Source organism: Trachypithecus francoisi, unplaced genomic scaffold, assembly GCF_009764315.1.
Source record: "Trachypithecus francoisi isolate TF-2019V2 unplaced genomic scaffold, Tfra_2.0 Lachesis_group4, whole genome shotgun sequence".
Lineage (NCBI taxonomy): Eukaryota > Metazoa > Chordata > Mammalia > Primates > Cercopithecidae > Trachypithecus > Trachypithecus francoisi.
The window spans coordinates 56,051,052-56,071,015 of record NW_022681469.1 but is presented as its reverse complement, the minus strand read 5'-3'; the positions used below and the strand labels follow the sequence as shown (position 1 = coordinate 56,071,015).

The window sequence follows — 19,964 nt, the reverse complement described above, 5'->3', positions numbered from 1 at the left end:
ATCCTAAGTGATATTACTTAGAAAGTTGTAGACCACATGCTCTCACTTATAAGTGGGAGCTAAATAATGTGTACACATGGACATAGACAGTAGAATAATAGGCACTGGAGACTCAGAAAGGTGGGAGGGCAGAAGGGGGGCGAGGGATGAGAAATTACCTTGTATTCTATTTGGGTGATAGTTACACTAAAAGTCCAGACTTCACCACTATGCAATATACTCATATACAAAACTACATTTGTATCCACTGAATCCATAAAAAGAAAGACAAAAACCAAAGAGTTGGTGACTAATAACAAGTATAAGAAATGTACAGACATGCAACCCAAGAGCTTAAAATATCTTCTGTCATTGTCATAAGTGGTATTGACTTTAAAATGATGCAAAATTCCAAAAATTCACTTGAAAATGAAAGAAAGATAAAAGATTTAAAAAAGGTATATATCCAAGTTTTCTTTCTATACTATTTTCTGAAAAGGAGGTAAAAGTTTCACTAGTTTTTTTAGAGATGATGTTTCCTTCTGCGTGTTGTCTGCATATAAAAGAAAAGCATTCCAGATGTTGTGGTAGTTACTAAGAGAAGAATGGGTCTTATTTTAATACATGCAGTATGGTAAGTATTTATGTTAATTTTGTATACAACATTCAAAGAAAATGTTAGGATATCCCTTGTCATCAACTGTGAATTTCAGTTTCAAGGTTTTATGCATTTTTTATTTATGTATGTTGAAACATTCTAGCATCTAATACTGCTGACTCCATTGGCTTTTCTATTTTTTTTCTTCCTGATTGCACATCCCTGGGCTTCTAACAGAATGCAAAGGAGAAATGGAAGAAAGGGTGTTTAATGAATTGCAAGACCATGACTTAGAAATGTGATTAAGTCTGTGCTGACAAACAAAAGCACAGGAAGACCCTACATCAATGGCATGTGATTATGACAGGCATAAACACTAACCATTATCAATTGCCCACATGTTTCCAAGGATTGGTCCTGTTTGTCTCCAGCGAATCCTGGTGTTCCGGGTTAGTGCTGCGTTAGGAAGGGGAATTGTTATTCGGTTCCACCTGCAAGAAATTTAGCACAAAACCATCTTCACAACTATGTTCATATCTTTTGAACGTATTTTACATGCTTTTCATGCTCTAGTTTCTGTGTGTTTAGAAAAGCACTAAAGTTTACCAATAAACTCTTTAAATTCACTTGTGGAATTTGTTTATATCTTTAAAACAGACATACAACTTGTAAAAACATCCACAGCATGCCAGAGTAATGGATTTGTTATTTTATATTATTTAAAAAGATTTTTAAGTTTTAATTTATTGTTAGAGATGGGGTCTTGCTGTGTTGTCCAGGCTGGAGTACAGTGGCACAATCATAGCTCACTGCAGCCTCAAAATCCTGGGCTCAAGCTATGCTCCTGCCTCAGCCTCCTGAGTAGGTAGGACTACAGAAGCATACTACCACACCCAGGTAATTTTTAATTTTTAAATTTTTATTTCTGTAGAGACAGGGTCTCACACTATGTTGCCCACACTGGTCTCAAACTTCTGACCTCAAGAAATTCCCTTACCTTGGTCTCCTAAAGTGCTGGGATTACAGGTGTTAGTCATCGTACCTAGTCAATTTGTTCTTAATAGTGAGCGATATTTAGTTTTTATATATTCTTTTAAGAAATTCTTCCATCAGTACTCAGACCTTAGATATTATCTTATGCTAGGCATCTGTGCAGAGATGTACTGCTAATTAGCATCAATTACTTTTATTTTTTGCTCTCCCACAGCCCTACACACATTTAAAAGGGGATAACAAAGAAAATAATTCCCAACTTAATTTTGCCATTCTTGTAAATATTTTTACTATTCTCATAATGCTTACTCTGTCACGTGGCAAGTATTTTATATAATCATCTTTAATTCTCCTAATAGCCCCCAATGAGATATATTATATCCTTAATTATGCAGAAAAAAGGGGAAAGTCAGGCAGAGTAAATATTGTTACACAGAATGGAATCCAGGTCCAATTTCAAAACTTAACTTTCTTCCATTTTTTCTATGCTGCATTTCTCTATAAGTACTGTGGCAATAAATCTTTTGGCAATAACCACAGAACTGCCATATAGAATTTAAGTTCATGCAATTCAAAATATAAGTCAAGTACATAAAGAATGAATGGCCTCACAAATTGCAATTTTAACCTTGCATCCAATTTACCAAAGATACTATCTTTCTTTTTCTTTCTTTCTTTCTTTTTTTTTTTTCAAGACCACTTTTAAAGAGGTTAGGTTTCTTACCTATTATGACAAAAATGCTAATTTCAGGATTACTCATTGATTTTTATTCTGCAACATGGATTCAAGTATTTCAATATCTCAGAGAGAATGTACTCACCCACTGTAGTTTTCAGAGGAGTAGACAGTGCTGTGGGGGAGGTGGGGTCCAGCACAGATCTCAGGTAAGCATTCAGTGTGAAGGAGGGACCAGGAACGTCCATGGTTGGTAGAGAACTCCAAGCTGACACTAATAAAACCAGAGCAAGCACACACAAAAGATGGGGGAGGGTAAAATAACAAAAAATAACAAAAAAAAAAAAAGAAATTTTCAACTCTGGTTAAGTACATTAAACATCTGTAAAAACAGTGTAAAATTTTTTAAAGATGCTGTTTCCTAGATGATTGTTTTGTCTTTCACTAAAGTCTGACCAGCTTTCAAAGGGCAATCGGTTAAATTACTGCTATAAACAAACTATGTTTTAAAGACAACAAATGGTAACTTGAGTTTGTGCTCCTGAGTTTGATAGGTGGCAAGGCAATTACCATGTCTCACACTGTCACTTCATCCTGTGAATGTGACACTGACAAAATTCTTAGAAAAAATACTAGCAACACTTGGGCAAGTGAAACTGAGAAGTCGTAGTTCTTAAAGCGCTAATTGATTTCCATGCTTATTATTAGGGGGTCACTAGCCGACAGGAGGTCAAGCTTTTTTTCAGTTGCTTTTTTTTTTTTTTTTCTGTCTTAGCAATCTGTTGTAATGGATGGTTGCCACAGCACATGCAAACACCTCTGACACGTAAGATCAAGCTCTTAGAATGAAGCCATTCCTACTTGAAATCTATCCAATCATACTCCTCATATTAATTGAAGAACTTTTCTTTTGGGAAAAGAGTGTTATTTCATCAATGAGTATTTTACTTAAAATCCAGTTAAAACTCTACTTAGAAACTACCTCTTATTTAATAGTCAAATCTGCAAGCTCATTTTTTGTTTTGCACACTTACAAAAAAGGGCTTCCTACCTGTTACCAGGCTGATGTGTTCCACATCCCAGATTGATGGAAAACTGTATCATGTGAGACATTGTAGAAGGGAGAACAGGCAAGACATGGAAAAAGTCTACAGCCCAGACATTCCTATTATGTCCTTGATGGGTCTTTTGCCTGAGACAAAATTTGGTAGCAGGAGTCTGAAGTTCAGGATTGATGACCACAGAAACCAAAGATGGAACCTTTCAAACAAAGGAGACCAGAATCACTCATAATCCTTTCTATGCTAATCCATGTAAATTCTCCTAGATTTGACCTAGTAAACACCATGTACGTAACTGCCATTTATTAAGCACCAGGAAATGTCCTTTGTGTTGCATTTGTTATTTCATGAAGAAGACGCTATCCTCAAGGAGCATTCAATTTAGTGACTCAGAATTCCTCCCGTGCACGAGGTGGGGGCCTCTGTGTGTGTTTGATCAGGCTCTCCCTGCCTGAAAATAAACTGATATAAGGGCTTTAAGAGTTGTCTAAGCATGTGTATCCATTTTATTTAATTAGCACAAGACAAAGGCAACTTGACATTTATACTTTATCGTCAGTCCTCTTTGAAAGTGGATTGGTATCATGCTAAGGGCTTTCCAAACTAGTATTGTGAAAACAGGACAAAAGAGCCAATGAGTCAATGCATTATAACTCACAAAGCTGACTTGATATGAGGCATGAAGATGACCAGGGCAGGTGTAGTTCTACCTTGCCAATGCTGGAAACATAGTCCTTTATGAAATCCCAAATGGTATAACTTGGGTTACCCTTGCACATGGAATGTGCTGGATATTCACTCTGGTTGTTTCCCATTTTAACCTTGATGTTTGTTTTGTCTTTTTAACTTAAACCCTGAGATGTTAGATGTTAGCTGTGTTTAAGCTTTTAAAACTACTTAGGGTACCATCAGTGCGAAGAAAAGGCTAACGAATAATGAGTATGTGGGTGTGGCTTAGGCACAAACAAATCTACTTTTACAAAAAATAATTTTACAACTTATGATGAGTATCTCACATAATTTTGAAGATGTTTGCAAATAACCAGAGCTAACACCTGTTCTATATCCAAAGGGTAAAGAAAAAAGGCCAACCTCAAATCGGTAACTCTAACTAGCAAAGAAAAAAGCAAAGATAATAATAACCTGTGCTTCTACACTGTCTTCTACCTAGGAGATCTCAAAATGCTGGACAAATACTCATTATGACTGACAGCAAGTGTGTGAGGGGGCATAATTAGAGCTACATTTAGGGCTTTCTTGGGGACAAGAATAACTGTCAGAGTATCGGGTTCTGCCTTACTGTCTCTGATGGACTGTAATTCACTCTTCCTTCCTGATAACTCATTTTTCATTTGTATCAGGAAAAAATATGAATGATAAAATGTCCATTTCACTTTTAAAGAAACCTGGCGACCTCTGGCCTGCCAGAACAGGGATGTATCTTCTGTGTCTGGAGTAGTCTTTGTAGTTTTGACCTGGGCTTGTCCAGGGTGGTCTGAGGTGGTCTATTTGCCACACAGACTGGCATGTGTACCTTATATGAGGAATAGGAAAGGGTATCCAGTGCTATGTGCTCTTTTCTTCCTTCAATTTTTGCATACAGGATTATGTCATTTTCATGAGAATTTCCAGGGTCACAAATTCCTCCTGCACAAAACAAAAATTTTAAGTTGCTAGTACCAACTAGCATCCATAAACATATCAAATATAGTCATAAATTTCAGAATAAAAAATCATTATAGTACCCAGATGTCACTTAAGAATAACCCTAAACAAAGGTAAACAAACTCAAGGAAATAAATTATAACGATAGTTCAAATAGGCCTTGCTAAACATCAAAGACTTGACATTTGTGAAGGCCAAAGTAGCTATTTGCTTCATGAGATTACTCAAATAATTGTCTACTTTGAGCAGCAACTACATGTCCATGTTCTAACCCACATTAAAAAGATGTGCTCTGCTTTTTAATAAACTGCTATTTCTTTAATTTGAGGTTTTTATGACCAAAGTTCAGAACCTATTGGCTATGGTTTTAAAACAAGGGTGACGACTTCTTGCATCAAGGAATTCTGAAGTAGTGTTAGTTAAACTGTTGCACATAGTATCTTTAATATTTTAGCATATTATTTGTATTTTAAATGCAATTTGTTTTACATTTTTCATTTTTATATTTGGTATCTCATTTGATTGTTAGAAGGTACATAGAGTGTTTTGTTCTCTATTACTCTATAGTCACGAAAAACAATATGCCATTGAAGCTGAAGAGCAACTACGATCATCCTGATGATGGCACTGAATGACAGAGCAGGTACTTGAAGCTAAGATCACGTAACTAACTAGTGGAAGAGCCAGGGGTACATGTATGTCTTTGAACCCATTATTTTCATGACTGCATTCCATTAATAATTCTTTTTAAAATACTTTATTTTGTAGAGATGGGGTCTCCCTATGTTACACAGGCTAGTCTTGAACTCCTGGACTCAAGAAATTCTCCTACCTTTGTCTTTTAAAGCATTGAGATTGTAGGCATGAGCCACCACACCCAGCCCCAGTCAATAATTCTTGCTACTGCTTGCTTCTATCAACTGTCTGCACGACCTGAATATTAAAGGATGACATGTCTAACTAGAAGCCTCTCTTAATCCACCATTAGCCTTCGTGATCGTACCAACCAAGACAGCAGGACAATGGGGATGTACATGTATTTCCTAGCAAATATTCTATGCTTAAGTCCTCACATTTATAACACTAACTTCTTTTTCTTTTATTATTATCTTTCTAAAAAATTTCTTCAGTTCCTAAATCAACTACCATCAATGTTAATTTTTATCTACAGGCAACTGCTGTTGCTAATACTCTCTGACGACAGTAAAACGACATCAGTATTCTAGAATAAAACTACCCTCTGAGAGTTAATTTAGTAAAATACACAAATAATGGCTGAGACTCAGCATCTGATATTAAATAAACTAAGAAGAAAGTGTCAATTGTTTGTAAATGTCTGGGTCAAACTCAACCTGAGCAATTGGGTCTGATCCTGGGGATAAATGACTGATATGTGATATTAAGCGGGAAAGTCAGAACTGAATTAGTACAAGAAACTTCATTAACAATAGAAGGAATATTAGACAAAAGCAGATATCAGAGGGCAAGACTTCCATAGAAAGTCCATACACTGGGTAGGAATAGAGAAGTCCTTAATGACCAAGGCAAATCTTGGGGATTCATTTGCAAAATGTCCCCCACAGTGGAACAGGATGCATCAGGCTATCATGGCTCTGGAACTGCTGCCATTAAAATTACTGGGTGATATATATCTTTTTTGATCCCATAAACATTGATTATTCCCTCATGTTTAGCAGTTAAATTTTCATAGTCTATTGATGAGAATTATGATTTGTTCATAAGTCTCCTCTGAGCTTAGAGCATGAGTTGGTCTCCAATATGTCAGCTCTGGAGTAACTAAGAAAACTCATTTTCTGAATCTATAAACCTGAGACCTGTACAGTTGACTGCAGTAACCTCATTAAGGTCACCTATGAGGCCCATTCTGATTGGCCAGGTGTATTCTTTATATGACACATCTTATTTCATCTTCCAAAATGCAACAACTTTTGATGATCTAAATTAATAATTTAAATAACAGGTGATTTATATTTGACTTTGAAAATACACTATTGGAATTACGTTGTACAAATATTCTTAACTAAATTCTTCTAGGTGAATTCTAAAATTATTTGGCGTATCTAAGTATACATGAGTTGGAAGCAACCCAGGAAGCTGGCTTGATGGCAGAAATGCTAGTGTCTGACTGAAAACTAAGCCCTTTACGACAAACTGGAGAGGGCTGTAGGAATCTGGGGGTAAGCCTGTTACGAGAGTTTCTAGCTGAGCCAGGGAAGGAGAGAGTTTAGTACACATTCTCACCCCACTGGTGTGTTCCTAGTACAGCTCAGTTTATGGGATAGCAGTGAGTTACAGGATGAAGCCATGGGAAACTGACCTCTCTATTTGATCTGAAAGGTTTTACAGGTAGATCGAATGTTCCAGCTCATGACACACTGATTTTATATTTGAGTCATTTGTGAGAAAACTGCCCAATAATTTTGTTTATTCCCAAGGAAATCTGTGGGTTATTGTTTTGACAAAGAGTTGATGTTGCAAATGGTGGTTGGTACCATCTGGATCAGGGTTTCTTTTGGAGTCAGACTCCTTGAGTATTATTAATGATAACGTAAGGGTGAAAATGTCTACTTTTCATTAGGTACTTACTAAGAACCATGCACCATGTAAAATCAAGTACAACCATTATCTCTTTTCATCCCCTAACAACATTTTCAGGAAGAATTAATATAGATTCACTTTGCTGAGAGTGAAACGGAGGCCAAGAAAGGTTATATAATGTGCCTATAGTCCCAAAGTAAAGCATGTCTTTAATGTTATTCTGTTTGACTTCAAACCTTTACTACCACTCAATAGGTAAGTCTTGGAGGATGGTTTTTGCAAAGCATTGAAATCTGGCATGCTACATATGTTAGGCACATGTAATTTGGCATATAAATATTTACTGGATTAGGTAATTTGAACTGAGAATGGAGAAGTCAGGTATGGTGACAAGGTATATCTCATCCTAATAATGTTTACTGTTCAACAACCTGTAGAGAAAAATCTTATGATTTTGACATTTATATCATATATTCAAGCATTTCCTTACATACTTCAGTGTTATGATAAATACAGCTACTAAAGCCGTTCTAATTTATGGTCTCTGGAGAAAAGATCCACATGAAAATGAAATTCATATTAGAAAGCAAAACTTTTAAATTGAAGCTATATACATATATATATAAATAAAATGGGATATTTATAATTATATATTAAGGATTTACCAAAAAAGGACAAAAATGGTGAATAATCACAGGCAGTGTGGGTTTAGTGCACCATACCTAATGACACAGACACTGAACTATCAGTGTTCTCTAATTTCATTAATCCGTTTTCTGTAACTTCTCTCCGCTCTCTTAAGAACAGTTCATGAACTGCGTCTGCCCTTCAGAGATAACTGAAACACACGTGAGAGCCACACCCAGCCCAGAACGGCAGAAGAAAAAAGTCCTAAAGGAGCCAAGACTTTAAAATGATGACAGATTTTATCTGAAAGATTCTTCCGGGAGCAATTTATAGTTCTGTGAAGTGTCAATGACAGCAGCTTCGACAGGGAGATATGGATTCTTCTTCAGCTTCATAGCCTTTGGCACCTTGTGGAAAGGTGTGACTCAGAGGCATCTTGTACAGAAATTAAGGTGCAGGAAGATTTCAATAAAAATGAACAGGGCAGTCTGGCTTAAAATATTTTAAATATTGTTTTCAGTCATTTTTAAAGAATAATAATTGGCAGTAAACTGTGTTGTGCTGCCCTAATTGCAGTAAAAATGCAGAGAAAAGGGTACAATGTGAGCTAAAAGAGCTGGGCATATAGCAGATGCCTAGTAAATATTTGTTGAGGAACAATAAACAAATACATGAATGAGTTGATGTCGATTAGGTTATTTTTTGTCTAATTCACTGCATTCTGGTTCTAAGAACAGTGCTCTATACTTGTCCTCAATGAATTGGTGTTAAATACGTGAATATATGAATAAAGGAAATAGATCTTGAATTGAACTTGGAAAGTTGAGCAAATTTTCCAGAACTGTGCTCACAGCAGACTGATATGAACCAAGGGCAGAACATACAGTCAGGGCCTGAGAGGGAGAGAGTGTGATCGAGTCCAGATTAACAATCAGTCTGATTTTCCTAAGGTACTGTATTTAGTGAGGGGCTACTTATAACTATCTCATCTTAAATCTCTTTCCATATGTCTTTATTTCCCATCAACCAACAAAATTTTAGTCTTTTCTGTAGGTCCAGTTCTATCCTATCTATCCTACCCTATCCTACCATATCCCATCCTACCATAACCTACCCTATTCTTACTCTACCCTATGCCGCCCTACCCTATCCTATCCATCTGTTCTATCCTAAAAACACCTTTCCTGGGTGCTGCTGTTTCTTCAAGATCCAGCCACCATTTATTTTCTTCTCTCTACTGATAAAACTCTTGAAGTAGCAGTCCTCCTCTTTCAGGGACATATTTTTATTTTTAACTCCATGTATTTGGCTTTCCAGGCACCACACCATTGGGAAAACTCTCTCCAAAGTCACTGGTGGCTTCTCAGCCTTTATGCTGGTTGATCTCTCTCTCTGTGACATTCCTTATACTGCTGATCATCTCCCTGCCATCCCTCCCTGAACTGCTTTCTTCCTTCCTCCTTTAGGCTCCAATGACACCTTCTGCCCACCTCTGTTTATGTTCTTTCTCAGTCTGCTTTACTACTATTTTCCCCTCTACCTATACCTAGAGATGAGGGTTCTCCCTAAGAATTGTTTGTCATATACCTTCTGCCTGGGAGAACACAGCAGTTCTAGTGGTTCCAGTTATCACCTGCATATGCATGATTTTCAAATCTGATTCATATCCTGAATAGAATTTCTCCCTTCCTATGGTATTCCAGAAACTTGATCTTAACATAAGTAACATCAAAATATTCTATTCCACACTTACTCTCTTATACATATATTTCTTTTCTAAATCTAGCAACCCTACCCTAACTGATCTCTTGCCCTTTAATTTCCGATTATTTCAATCTTTCATCATATTTGGGCTAGAATTACCTTTCTAAAACACAGGTGATCATATAATACTGAACTAACAGGAATTTTCTGATAGCTCCATACTACCTAGAGAAAGAAAATCCAAACTCCTTAGTAGGAATTAAAGAAAATCACTACTCTGGCTCCAATTTGCTTTTCTAGTTCCATCTTACATTCTTCCACTTATCTATACTGCGAAAATAATCCAGCCCCAAACATATCACATACCTTTATTCTTGTGCCTTTTTTTCATAATGGCTTAGCTTGGAATTCTCTTCCTTAAATTTAAATCAAGTCCATCCTTCAGGGGTGAGTTCAAATGCCATCTCCTTCATGAAGCTTTACCCTAATCCCTCCACTGCAATAACAGCTTCTGTTATACTCCCATAGCATCACACTGCATTCTACCTTATAGTCACATGGTACTTGTGAGTGAGAAGTCTGATTAATTTTTATATCAATAACAACAAAGATATACTGAGTCTAAATATTTATTTGGCACTGTTTTGAGTGCTTTTCATACATTAACTCATTTGACCAGCAACTCTGTGATTTAGGTGACATTATTCTCCCTATTTGTATTCTCTATATATCCTAGATCAAGGCTCTATATTCAATAGGCATTCCTTACTGTTTTAATTGAATGAAGAGGCTTTTACTTGGGATAATGTACTTCTCTGGGCTCATTCAAATCAATTCCCCATCATAGTCAATACTGTTTTAATTCCTTGATTAATAATATGCTTTGTTCCAGGAAAAATTAAAGATTACTTAATCTCTTATATAAATATGACAATTATATAAAGGAACTTATGTAATGATGAGTTAGTCTCATATAAATCACCAAATATGGCTAATTTATTATAATAAAATCAAAATACAGTATGAAATATATCATGTCAAAAATGGGCAAGAGGGAAAAAACTTAAATGACGCTGGCACACTAAATGTTTATTACAACTTTTTTGGAGGAGGGCTTAAGGTTTTCCAGGAATCCCTTTTGATAAAATGAGAGCCAGTTTGAATTCTAATTATGTAAAGAAAATGAGCTCTGGGCCTTTCAATATACAAACCAGTTCAGAGTGAAGGTGAGGTTATCCTTAAATGTGAGATTACGTTACTTTATTTTATATGCACAATTTCTCTGTTATCAAACAGATCATTATGGAAAATGAGTTAGCATCACATAGGTAATATACTTGAGAACAGGATACAATCTGAGGTTTCCCATGCAACCCTGAGCTGTATGACTATCAAAAAGGTGAAGTGAGGAATACAAAAGAAATAAATCGCCACTGCTGAAGTGAGACTTAGGAGATCTGTTTGTCCTGATGAACTGACATCTTCGCTAGTAAGTTCAAAGGTAGACAGTGTTTATTTCCTGTTTCACTTCCAGATGTTGCCTGTGCTTTTCCAGTCACTCAACAAAGAAGGCATGTGACATCTACTCACATTTCTGGAATGACATCAGTGAGAGAATATGTAACTGTGGCTCTTGTTGACTAAAAGGATTAACTTTGGAGGTCACAAAGTTCAACCTTCTAACTCCTTTTTGGGTAATTTTCCAACTATATTTGCTCTACAATACTTTGAAGAAAACTATAACTTATGAACACATTTTTTTCTTAATGTGTTTGCAAACATATTAGAAAATAGAGAGTATTATTAAAGTATTAACCTAAATTTCTCAGCTTCCTACTACAAAAGAGTTATACAATGATGAGATATTCATGAAAACAAAGGCTCACCTTGATGACTATTTTTGGGGGAAGCTAGGAAAAAGAAATTGCTTTGTTTTAGCTTTTCTCTCATTGTCTTTTCAGCTATAACCATAGAGGGAGAGGTAGAAGGAAGGTATTACAGCATTTTTTCTTAAGGCCTCACCATGGCAAGCCACAGCTGGCTCCAGTGGGGCTAGCCGGATACATGGGTGAGTACCACGGGCTTCTGCTCTGTCTGCAGAGCTCACATTTCATGAATGTTCATTTTATGTAGTTGACAACAAACAACCTTACTTCCTCAGGAAAATGTGCTGGCCTAGGATCTACCCCAGGGTGAACAAAGTTTGTGCAAAATGTACCTACCCATCACAAAGTAAAACCTCAGGTTCCCGTAACCGGTAGTGTCCATATATGGGGTGCATAACTTCCTCTCTCCATCTTTGAGGAAGACCATTGATAAGCCTGATTCTATTGTTCCACATTCCGTACCAATGACAGCTCCCAAGACATCCCATCTGAAAAAAAAAAAAAAAGGATTTAAGAGTTAGAGTTAGAATATTAAGTCAAATCTTTATAAAGCATAACATTTTGTTTTTAGTGAGGGACACTTACTTTGTAATGAATAATTCTGAAATAAAGATATGGCACTTTATTTAAGTAATGAATAAACTTTAAACACAAATTTTAGGTAGTGAATAACCTTTAAACACATTACATTCACAGTTATAGTTTTCCTGTAGAGGGATGAATTTAATCAATATTGTATATGGTGTGTCTACTTGTGATCAGAGCCATGCTCCAGACTGATATACTTTTTATTCTTAAAGTACTTACAGTTGAGTTGGGAAATCAATGAACTAAGGAAACAGCGAATTATAAAAGACAGACTCATAATATAAATACTTACATGATGTTTTGCATATTGAAAATAGTAATAGAATGAAAAGTCATAAGAATTGGCAAAAGTCTAGCAAGTTTTCAAAAAAGGAGATGGGATTTAAACTGGGTCTCATCAAATAGGTAATTGGATATGTAGAAGAGAATAAAAATAGCTGGCTTTTATTGAGTGTCAACTACCTGGCCAGATCCTTTTCTAGGTCCTTTACACATTAAAGTCATTTAATTCTCACAGTGACCCTATGAGATAGTCACCATTACTACCCCAATTTTAGATGAAGAAACTGAGATGAAGAGAGGTTAAGAATGACTAGCAAAGGAAGAGGACAGTATTCAAATCCATGCAGTCTGACTCCAGAGCCTATGCTTTTACCACAGTCGCATAACGTGTTGATGAAATCACATGAGTATAGGCTAAGAAATGGGAATGACCCGCAGGCACGGTGGCTCACGCCTGTAATCTCAGCACTTTGGGAAGCTGAGGCGGGCAGATCACGAAGTCAGGAGATCGAGACCATCCTGGCTAACACGGTGAAACCCCGTCTGTACTAAAAATACAAAAAAATTAGCTGGGTGTGGTGGTGCGTGCCTCTAGTCCCAGCTACTTAGGAGGCTGAGGCTGCAGAATGGCGTGAACCCAGGAGGCAAAGGTTGCAGTGAGCCCATATCGTGTCACTGCACTCCAGCCTGAACAACAGAGTGAGACTCTGTCTCAAAAAAAAAAAAAAAAAAAAGAAAAAAAAAAGAAAGAAAGAAATGGGAATGACCTTGACACTATTAACAGTGCAGACATGAGTAGACCTTGGTGGAGGATGTGTGTTGCGGAAGAGGAAAAAAATACATGTGAATAGTACAGTGGAAAGAATCCATGGAGAGTCTGGAAAGAGGGGAGTTCAGACTCTATTTAGTAGACACTCAGTGATATTTCTAAACTGCATATATGATTACATCTCTCCTTTGTTTAAAGTCTTTCAGGGGCTTCCACATTGCTATCTGGACAAATTCCAAGTTCCTTATGCAGAATATGCAGTCCTTCTCGGCCTGGTCCAAGAACACATTTCTAGCCCAATCTCTTGCCTTGTACCATGTCTCTTCTGCCTTGTACCCAAACTCTTTTGCCATATAATGTGAATTCAAAGTCACTAAAACATTCTCTGTCAGCCCTCTGAACCTTAACTCATTGTCTATCAAACAAACTCAGGGTCATTCTTCAAGATGTCCTTGAAATATCAAACACCTTTCTGAACAGTCTTTCCCAAACTTCCTGGCTCCTCCTACCCAGCCCACCACTCCATCTCAGACTCAGTTAGATTCTTCCTTTGTGATCTCATTTCTCACAGTACACTACCATCGTTTCTTTACATTCCTTTCTTTATCCCTGATATGTCAGCTTCTAAGACAGGATCTGCATCTTATTTTTGTGTCCTTAGACCCTAGCTCAGTGTTCAACACCCAGCAGATCCTCAATAACTCTTGTTGAGTGATGGCGGGATTAAGGGATTCCATCTTCAGAAAATAAGTGAAACTTGTAGAGTGCCCTAACTGTATCCCATCCTCACTTTCCTCTGCTGTCTCTAGCCACATCTCTTGCCCTATCCTCTGAGACAATTCATGCCATTAGCACAAATTGGCACAAATTGGAAAGCAGCCTTTCCAACTGGCACATTGGAAAGCACTGTCTTCTGCTCCTGACCACACATCAGGCAGGTCTGACCACCACTTCCACTCAAAGTCCCCTTGTATCTATACTCAATGCCTACTGCTACTATTGCTGTCAGGCTTTGGCACTGCATCACCTTACAATCATAGCTCTGATGGTTCAGCCTCTTCTTTCCCTTAGATATTTCCTACACCATCTGCCTGTCTAGATCCAAGCCCTGCAATGACCACCTGGTCTTTAGCTTCTCTGTTAGTCTAGGTTCTAGGCACACACTTTAAATGCCCAAAGTTTTCAGGTTTAGATCTCTTTGAAAGATTCACAGGCCTAGATGAATGGTCTTATATAGAGATTTGGCCTCTCTGCCCACAACTGCCTCTTCCCTTACTCATACTCTTTCTCCACCCTTACTACCAGTCTGTCTGATTCCTCTTCCCTCGCCTTTTCAAGGCGGACCCATCTGTTGCCACACAAGTCCCAGCTGTGTCAGTGAGAAGTGAAAACAAAGTAGAAGGTCAAAGACAGCTCCATGGTTAGGGGAAAAGGTGTTTACAGCACACAACATTCAAGAGGACTCTGAAACTACGCAAACAAAAACCCTGCAATACATGTTGGCTATAACAGAAGTCATAAACTGGTGTTTGGGGGAATGACCATAAACTTTTGACAGACATTTAGGTCATTTCTATCTTTTTTGTTATTATTAACAAGGCTATATAAAGATCCTTGTATGTTTACATATGCATGTGGGAGTTTCCCTATCAGCCCTTCTTAACTGGTGTCTGTGAGAGAAATGAGTCCTAATACCCCAAGGCACCCATTATATTAATGAATTGCTTTTTCTCCTTTGTATCTAGAATCGCAGGTGCACCTGCTTTAGGAGAATTAAGGACGTAGTGCGATAATTTTCTGTGTTCTGGGGTTAGCACAAAGGAATCTCTGCTAAGAAAGGCTGGTAGAGCATATATCTGGAAGTGGAGTTGCTGGGCAATGTGGTACTTCATTACTGCTCTTCAAAATGGTTGGATAAATTTATGTTTGCACCAGGAGGGTACAAGGTTCCTGAGTCCCCACAAGCTTGCTATCACTTCGTTTTGCCAAGTTTTAAAAATCTGGCCTATTAGATGAGTATGAAATTTTACATGATTAGTAGTGAGGCTAAATATATTTTCATGTTTATTGGCCAGTTGGGGTTACTCTTATCTGAGTTGCCTATTTATGTCCATTTTGTATTAGGATCGCTTTTTTCTTTCTCTCATTTTTTTATGATTTGAATTCTTTATATATTCCAGGTAGTACTCTTTTCTTGGCTATATGTATTGTACTTTTTTCACTTTATGTGTCGTTGGATGTATAGATGAGTTTCAATTTTAATATAGTAGAATTTATCTATCTTTTCTCTATGCTTTGTGCCTTTTTTATCCAATTCTCCCTTACCCTGAAATCAGAGAGATATTCGTCTATATTTTCTTCTAAAAGTTTTAAAGCTTTGCTTTTCACATTTATGTGGTTTTAATGAATCTGAAATTGATTTGAGGTAAAGAATGAGTCTGAGATCCAATATGGTTTTTTCTATATAGATAGCCATTTATTCCAGAACCATTAATCGTTGGCCCTAATTATTAGTAATGCCACTTCTGTCACATAACAATCCACTATAAACGTGAGTCTGTTTCTACAATTAACTTGTCTCTCTCTTTTCCTCCATTAGTCTATACGTCTATCTCCGTGCCCAAACCAATTTAAATATCACACATATGCTATGTGTACACATATATATGTTATCTGTATATGTAAAATAGCTCTTGATAGCTGAGCTCCCTCTGTCCCTCAGCCACACCTTTCACTTCTTCATAATTGTCTTGCCTACTCTTGTCCTTGTTAACTTTTCCTAATGAATGTTAGAATCACTTTGTTGAGTTATATTAAAAACCCTATTTGGATCTTGACAAGAATCCGATGTCTCTTTAGTTACCAATAAGAAGCTATCTATTGAATTGTTGCTCCTTTGTAAATAATCTGTCTTTCTCTCTGGTTGCATTTTTGTCTTTGGTATTCTAAAATTTTCCTGCAGTGTATGTAGGTGTAGGTTTATTTTATTTATTCTATGGAAACTTGGTGTACCTTGTCAGTTTGGGGATCCAAACCTTTAATCAGGTCTGGAAAAATGTAAGCCACTCTTTTCAAATATTAACTATCCTCTATTCATTCTATATTCTTTCTGGAAATTCTATGGGACCTGTATTGAAATGTCATATTGTATTCTCCATGTCTCTCATTCTCTCATTAATCTTTATTTCTTTTTATATTGCAATATGTTTTTTTCTCAGATCTGTCTCTATTTCAACATACTAATTCTCTCTTCAGTTGTTTCTATTTTTACCTTCATAGTTAACATGTAATTTCTATCACTGTATTTTTCATTTTTAAATGTTTTCTTTGATTTTTAAATTTTTATTGATTGATTGATTTTGTTGAGAAGTGGTCTTGCTCTGCTGTTCAGGCTGGAGTGCAGCTGTGCAATCATGGCTCATGGTGGCCTTAACGTCTCGGGCTCAAGCAACCCGCCCACCTCAGGCTCTCCTCACAGTAGCTGAGACTACAAGGAGGCGCCACCATGCCAAGTTAATTTTTGTATTTTTCCTTTTAGAGATGGTGTTTTGTCATGTTGCCGAGCTGGTTTCAAACTCCTGGGTTCAAGCAATCTGCCGATGTTGGCCTCTCAAAGTGTTGGGATTGCAGGTGTCAGCCACTGTGCCCCACTTCTTTGATTCTTTTTACCATCTACATGTTCTTTTCTCATAGTATCCTCTTCTTTCAAAATGACTTAGATTAAAAAAATCTTTTAAATCATGTAATCATATTTATCTCATATCTCTCTGTTATCTCAATTGGAATGCACTTATTCTTCTGTTTGTCGTATCTGATAACTGTCCTTTTTGGTGAATCATAAAATCACATAGATCATAATTCTTGTTGTGAGCTCATCTTCAGTGGATTTCCAGCATCAATTTTACACACTTTGTGTAGAAGAAATATTTTTACAAAGGGGATTTGCATTTGCATTTGTGAGCATCTTGGAGGTTCCCTGGTCCGAATTTCTTTTTACATTAATTCCTCAGTTTAGAATTTTCCCACCACCTGGGTGGAATGAATGTGAATTTCACATTTGTTTGGAGTTTCCATTCTTCTGGGGGCTTTTTCACTCTTGAATCAATGGGAGAAGCTGTTATCCTAATTACTTCTTCATGGAGAAGGAGCTCTTCAGGGTTCCATATTTATACAAGAATATCAGTTCTATCTGTCATCTGCCAAAGATCCTGTGTGAGTACTTTTAACTCTAATCTTCAGCCTTAGATTACATATGTCAGTCCATCCTGAACTGCCTAAGTTTCATCTAAACGCTTATTAATCAGGTTTTTAATTTCCCTTTGTTTTAGGTATCTGCTCATTTCCTCCCCTATCCTAGGGCTACATATTGAAGAAAATTTTATCATACTTGATCCAACATTTCTATGGGTTTGCAGAGGAAAAGGAATTGCATGAGCTCAGACAGCCTTGTTTTCAGTTTCAAATTTTCAGCTGGCTGATTACTATTAGCAATGATGGAGAATTAAAAGAGGTAAGCTAATTAGTTCATTTTAGGCTGTCACTTAATTATGTCATCAGGAGTGTTAACAAATTAAAGGACGATGTCATCTTTCAAATCAGCAAGCTTCTCTTTTAGAGTAGGTTCAAGTTATTTTAACATGTTAAATAATCGATTTTTAAATGTAGTCTGGTTAATTATTTTTGTTTCTAAATATCCTTGGTGACTTTATTATATAAAAAGCAATTTTATAAATCAAAAACAATTGTTAGTTACTGAATATTAATAATTATCCTAAGGTATGAAGATATGTTTCTTATCAGGAAAATAAATATAATATTTATTAGCCATAATTTCTTCATCCAAAGCTTATATATCGAAGTGTCTTAAGCAATGTATTTAAGCCACAGGCTTAGGTCTCAATATATGGACAGCAGTTTCATCAAATTTCATTAAGCAGCCAAACTTTGTTGGAAATCATTATATGCAAACAGAATTACAGCTATTCTAGGTAAAATGTTTAATCATTCTAGTTTTTGAAAACATGTATATATATTCCTTGCACAAAGTTTATCATGTATACTTACTTTAGAATTACTTAATTCTATTTTCAAAGCAAAGACTATCCAGGGAAATAATTTTTAGGAACATCAAACAAATAGCATATATCTATAATATCACACATTTGGCAACAGATATCAAAGGAGATATGTGAATTATTTTAAAATACATTATAGGCTGGGAATGGTGGCTCATGCCTGTAATCCCACCACTTTGGGAGGCCAAGGTGGGCGGATCACTTGAGGACAGGAGTTCAAGTTCAGCCTGGTCAACATGGCGAAAACCCGTCTCTACTAAAAATATAAAAATTAGCTGGGCGTGGTGGTGCACACTTACAATCCCAGCTGTTCGGGAGGCTGAGGCATGAGGATGGCTTGAACACAAGAGGTGGAGGTTGCAGTGAGCTGAGATTGCACCACTGCACTCCAGCCTGGGTGACAGAATGAGACTCTGTCTCAATTAAAATAAAATGTATCACATATCATTATATATGTATAATTGTATACTTTGTATAATTTATGAGAGAAGTTTGATATTTTGATCTTGTGTTTAATATTTTAAAAAGTTGAAATATTTGATATTTTAAAACCGATTTTATCTTTAGTATTTATTTTTGGCCATATCTAATTTGGCCTTTGTTATGCACACAATTAACTGGTCTACTTTTGGAAGAAACTGGGACACACAAGGGTAAGTGGCTTGCCTAAGGCCAACCACCTGTTCAGCTCTAAAATTTAGATCTTTTCTTTCTTGATTTGCTGTGATTTTCATAGTTACAGTTGTAAAAAGGATATTATGTATACCAGGATGATTATGTTGAACCATCCCAGTTTATAACAGATTTGGGACAAAAATATTAGAAAATTCTTTTTAAAAAATCTTAACAGGTTACATCAATCATTCAAGGAGCAAGCAAATGGAATAATAACTTTTTGAAATAGCTCTTAATAGTATTGCATCATTTGCAAATTAACCAGAAGCCTCTCTTGACGCATACATGAAAATTTCACACTGGTTCATTGGTCTTTTGCTTGCTCCATTTATCCCAATTAAACCACTCAGCCTACTGATCCACAAAGCAAGTTAAGGTTATAAATGATGCAGATGATGACTCCTTTTTGACATCTATCTGCTTTACAGTATTTTTAAAGTAAAAAATTAAATTGAAAAAGAATTTTCATGGACTAAAAGAACCTTCTATTTAAATGAGAAATGAGATTAGTAGTCTTTTTCTTCTATTTGTTGTAAATGAAAAACTTTTCTAGATTCACTTAAATGAGTTACTATCACTTCTACCATTACATTGTGTGATATGATTCAGACCATATAATAACTTTCAATCTTTATTTAAATCTTACATATCCATCTTTTTTTCTCAATTAGTCTTTATTTCTCCCATTCTAACTGTTGGAAGATAACAAAAGTGAAGTTACTTCCTTTAGAAATCCAAATATTTATAATCAAGTGAAATGGGAAGTTTAGTCTACTTTGAAGAGAAAAAGGCAGAGATAAATCTGCTTTACTGAATTTTTACAAGAT

General features: G+C 36.3%; 1 protein-coding gene across 2 annotated transcripts in view; it reads right to left on the bottom strand.

Annotated features, from left to right (window-relative positions):
- RELN (reelin) overlaps positions 1-19,964 on the bottom strand; it is a 517,743-nt gene that overhangs the window by 195,646 nt on the left and 302,133 nt on the right. For both annotated transcript variants that reach the window (XM_033192854.1, XM_033192856.1), the window contains exons 12-16: positions 12,085-12,236; positions 4,842-4,954; positions 3,298-3,506; positions 2,392-2,520; positions 959-1,068 (exon numbers count right to left, since the gene is read on the bottom strand). In XM_033192854.1, the coding sequence (XP_033048745.1) occupies positions 959-1,068; positions 2,392-2,520; positions 3,298-3,506; positions 4,842-4,954; positions 12,085-12,236 (713 nt within the window). The remainder of the gene's footprint in view (positions 1-958; positions 1,069-2,391; positions 2,521-3,297; positions 3,507-4,841; positions 4,955-12,084; positions 12,237-19,964) is intronic.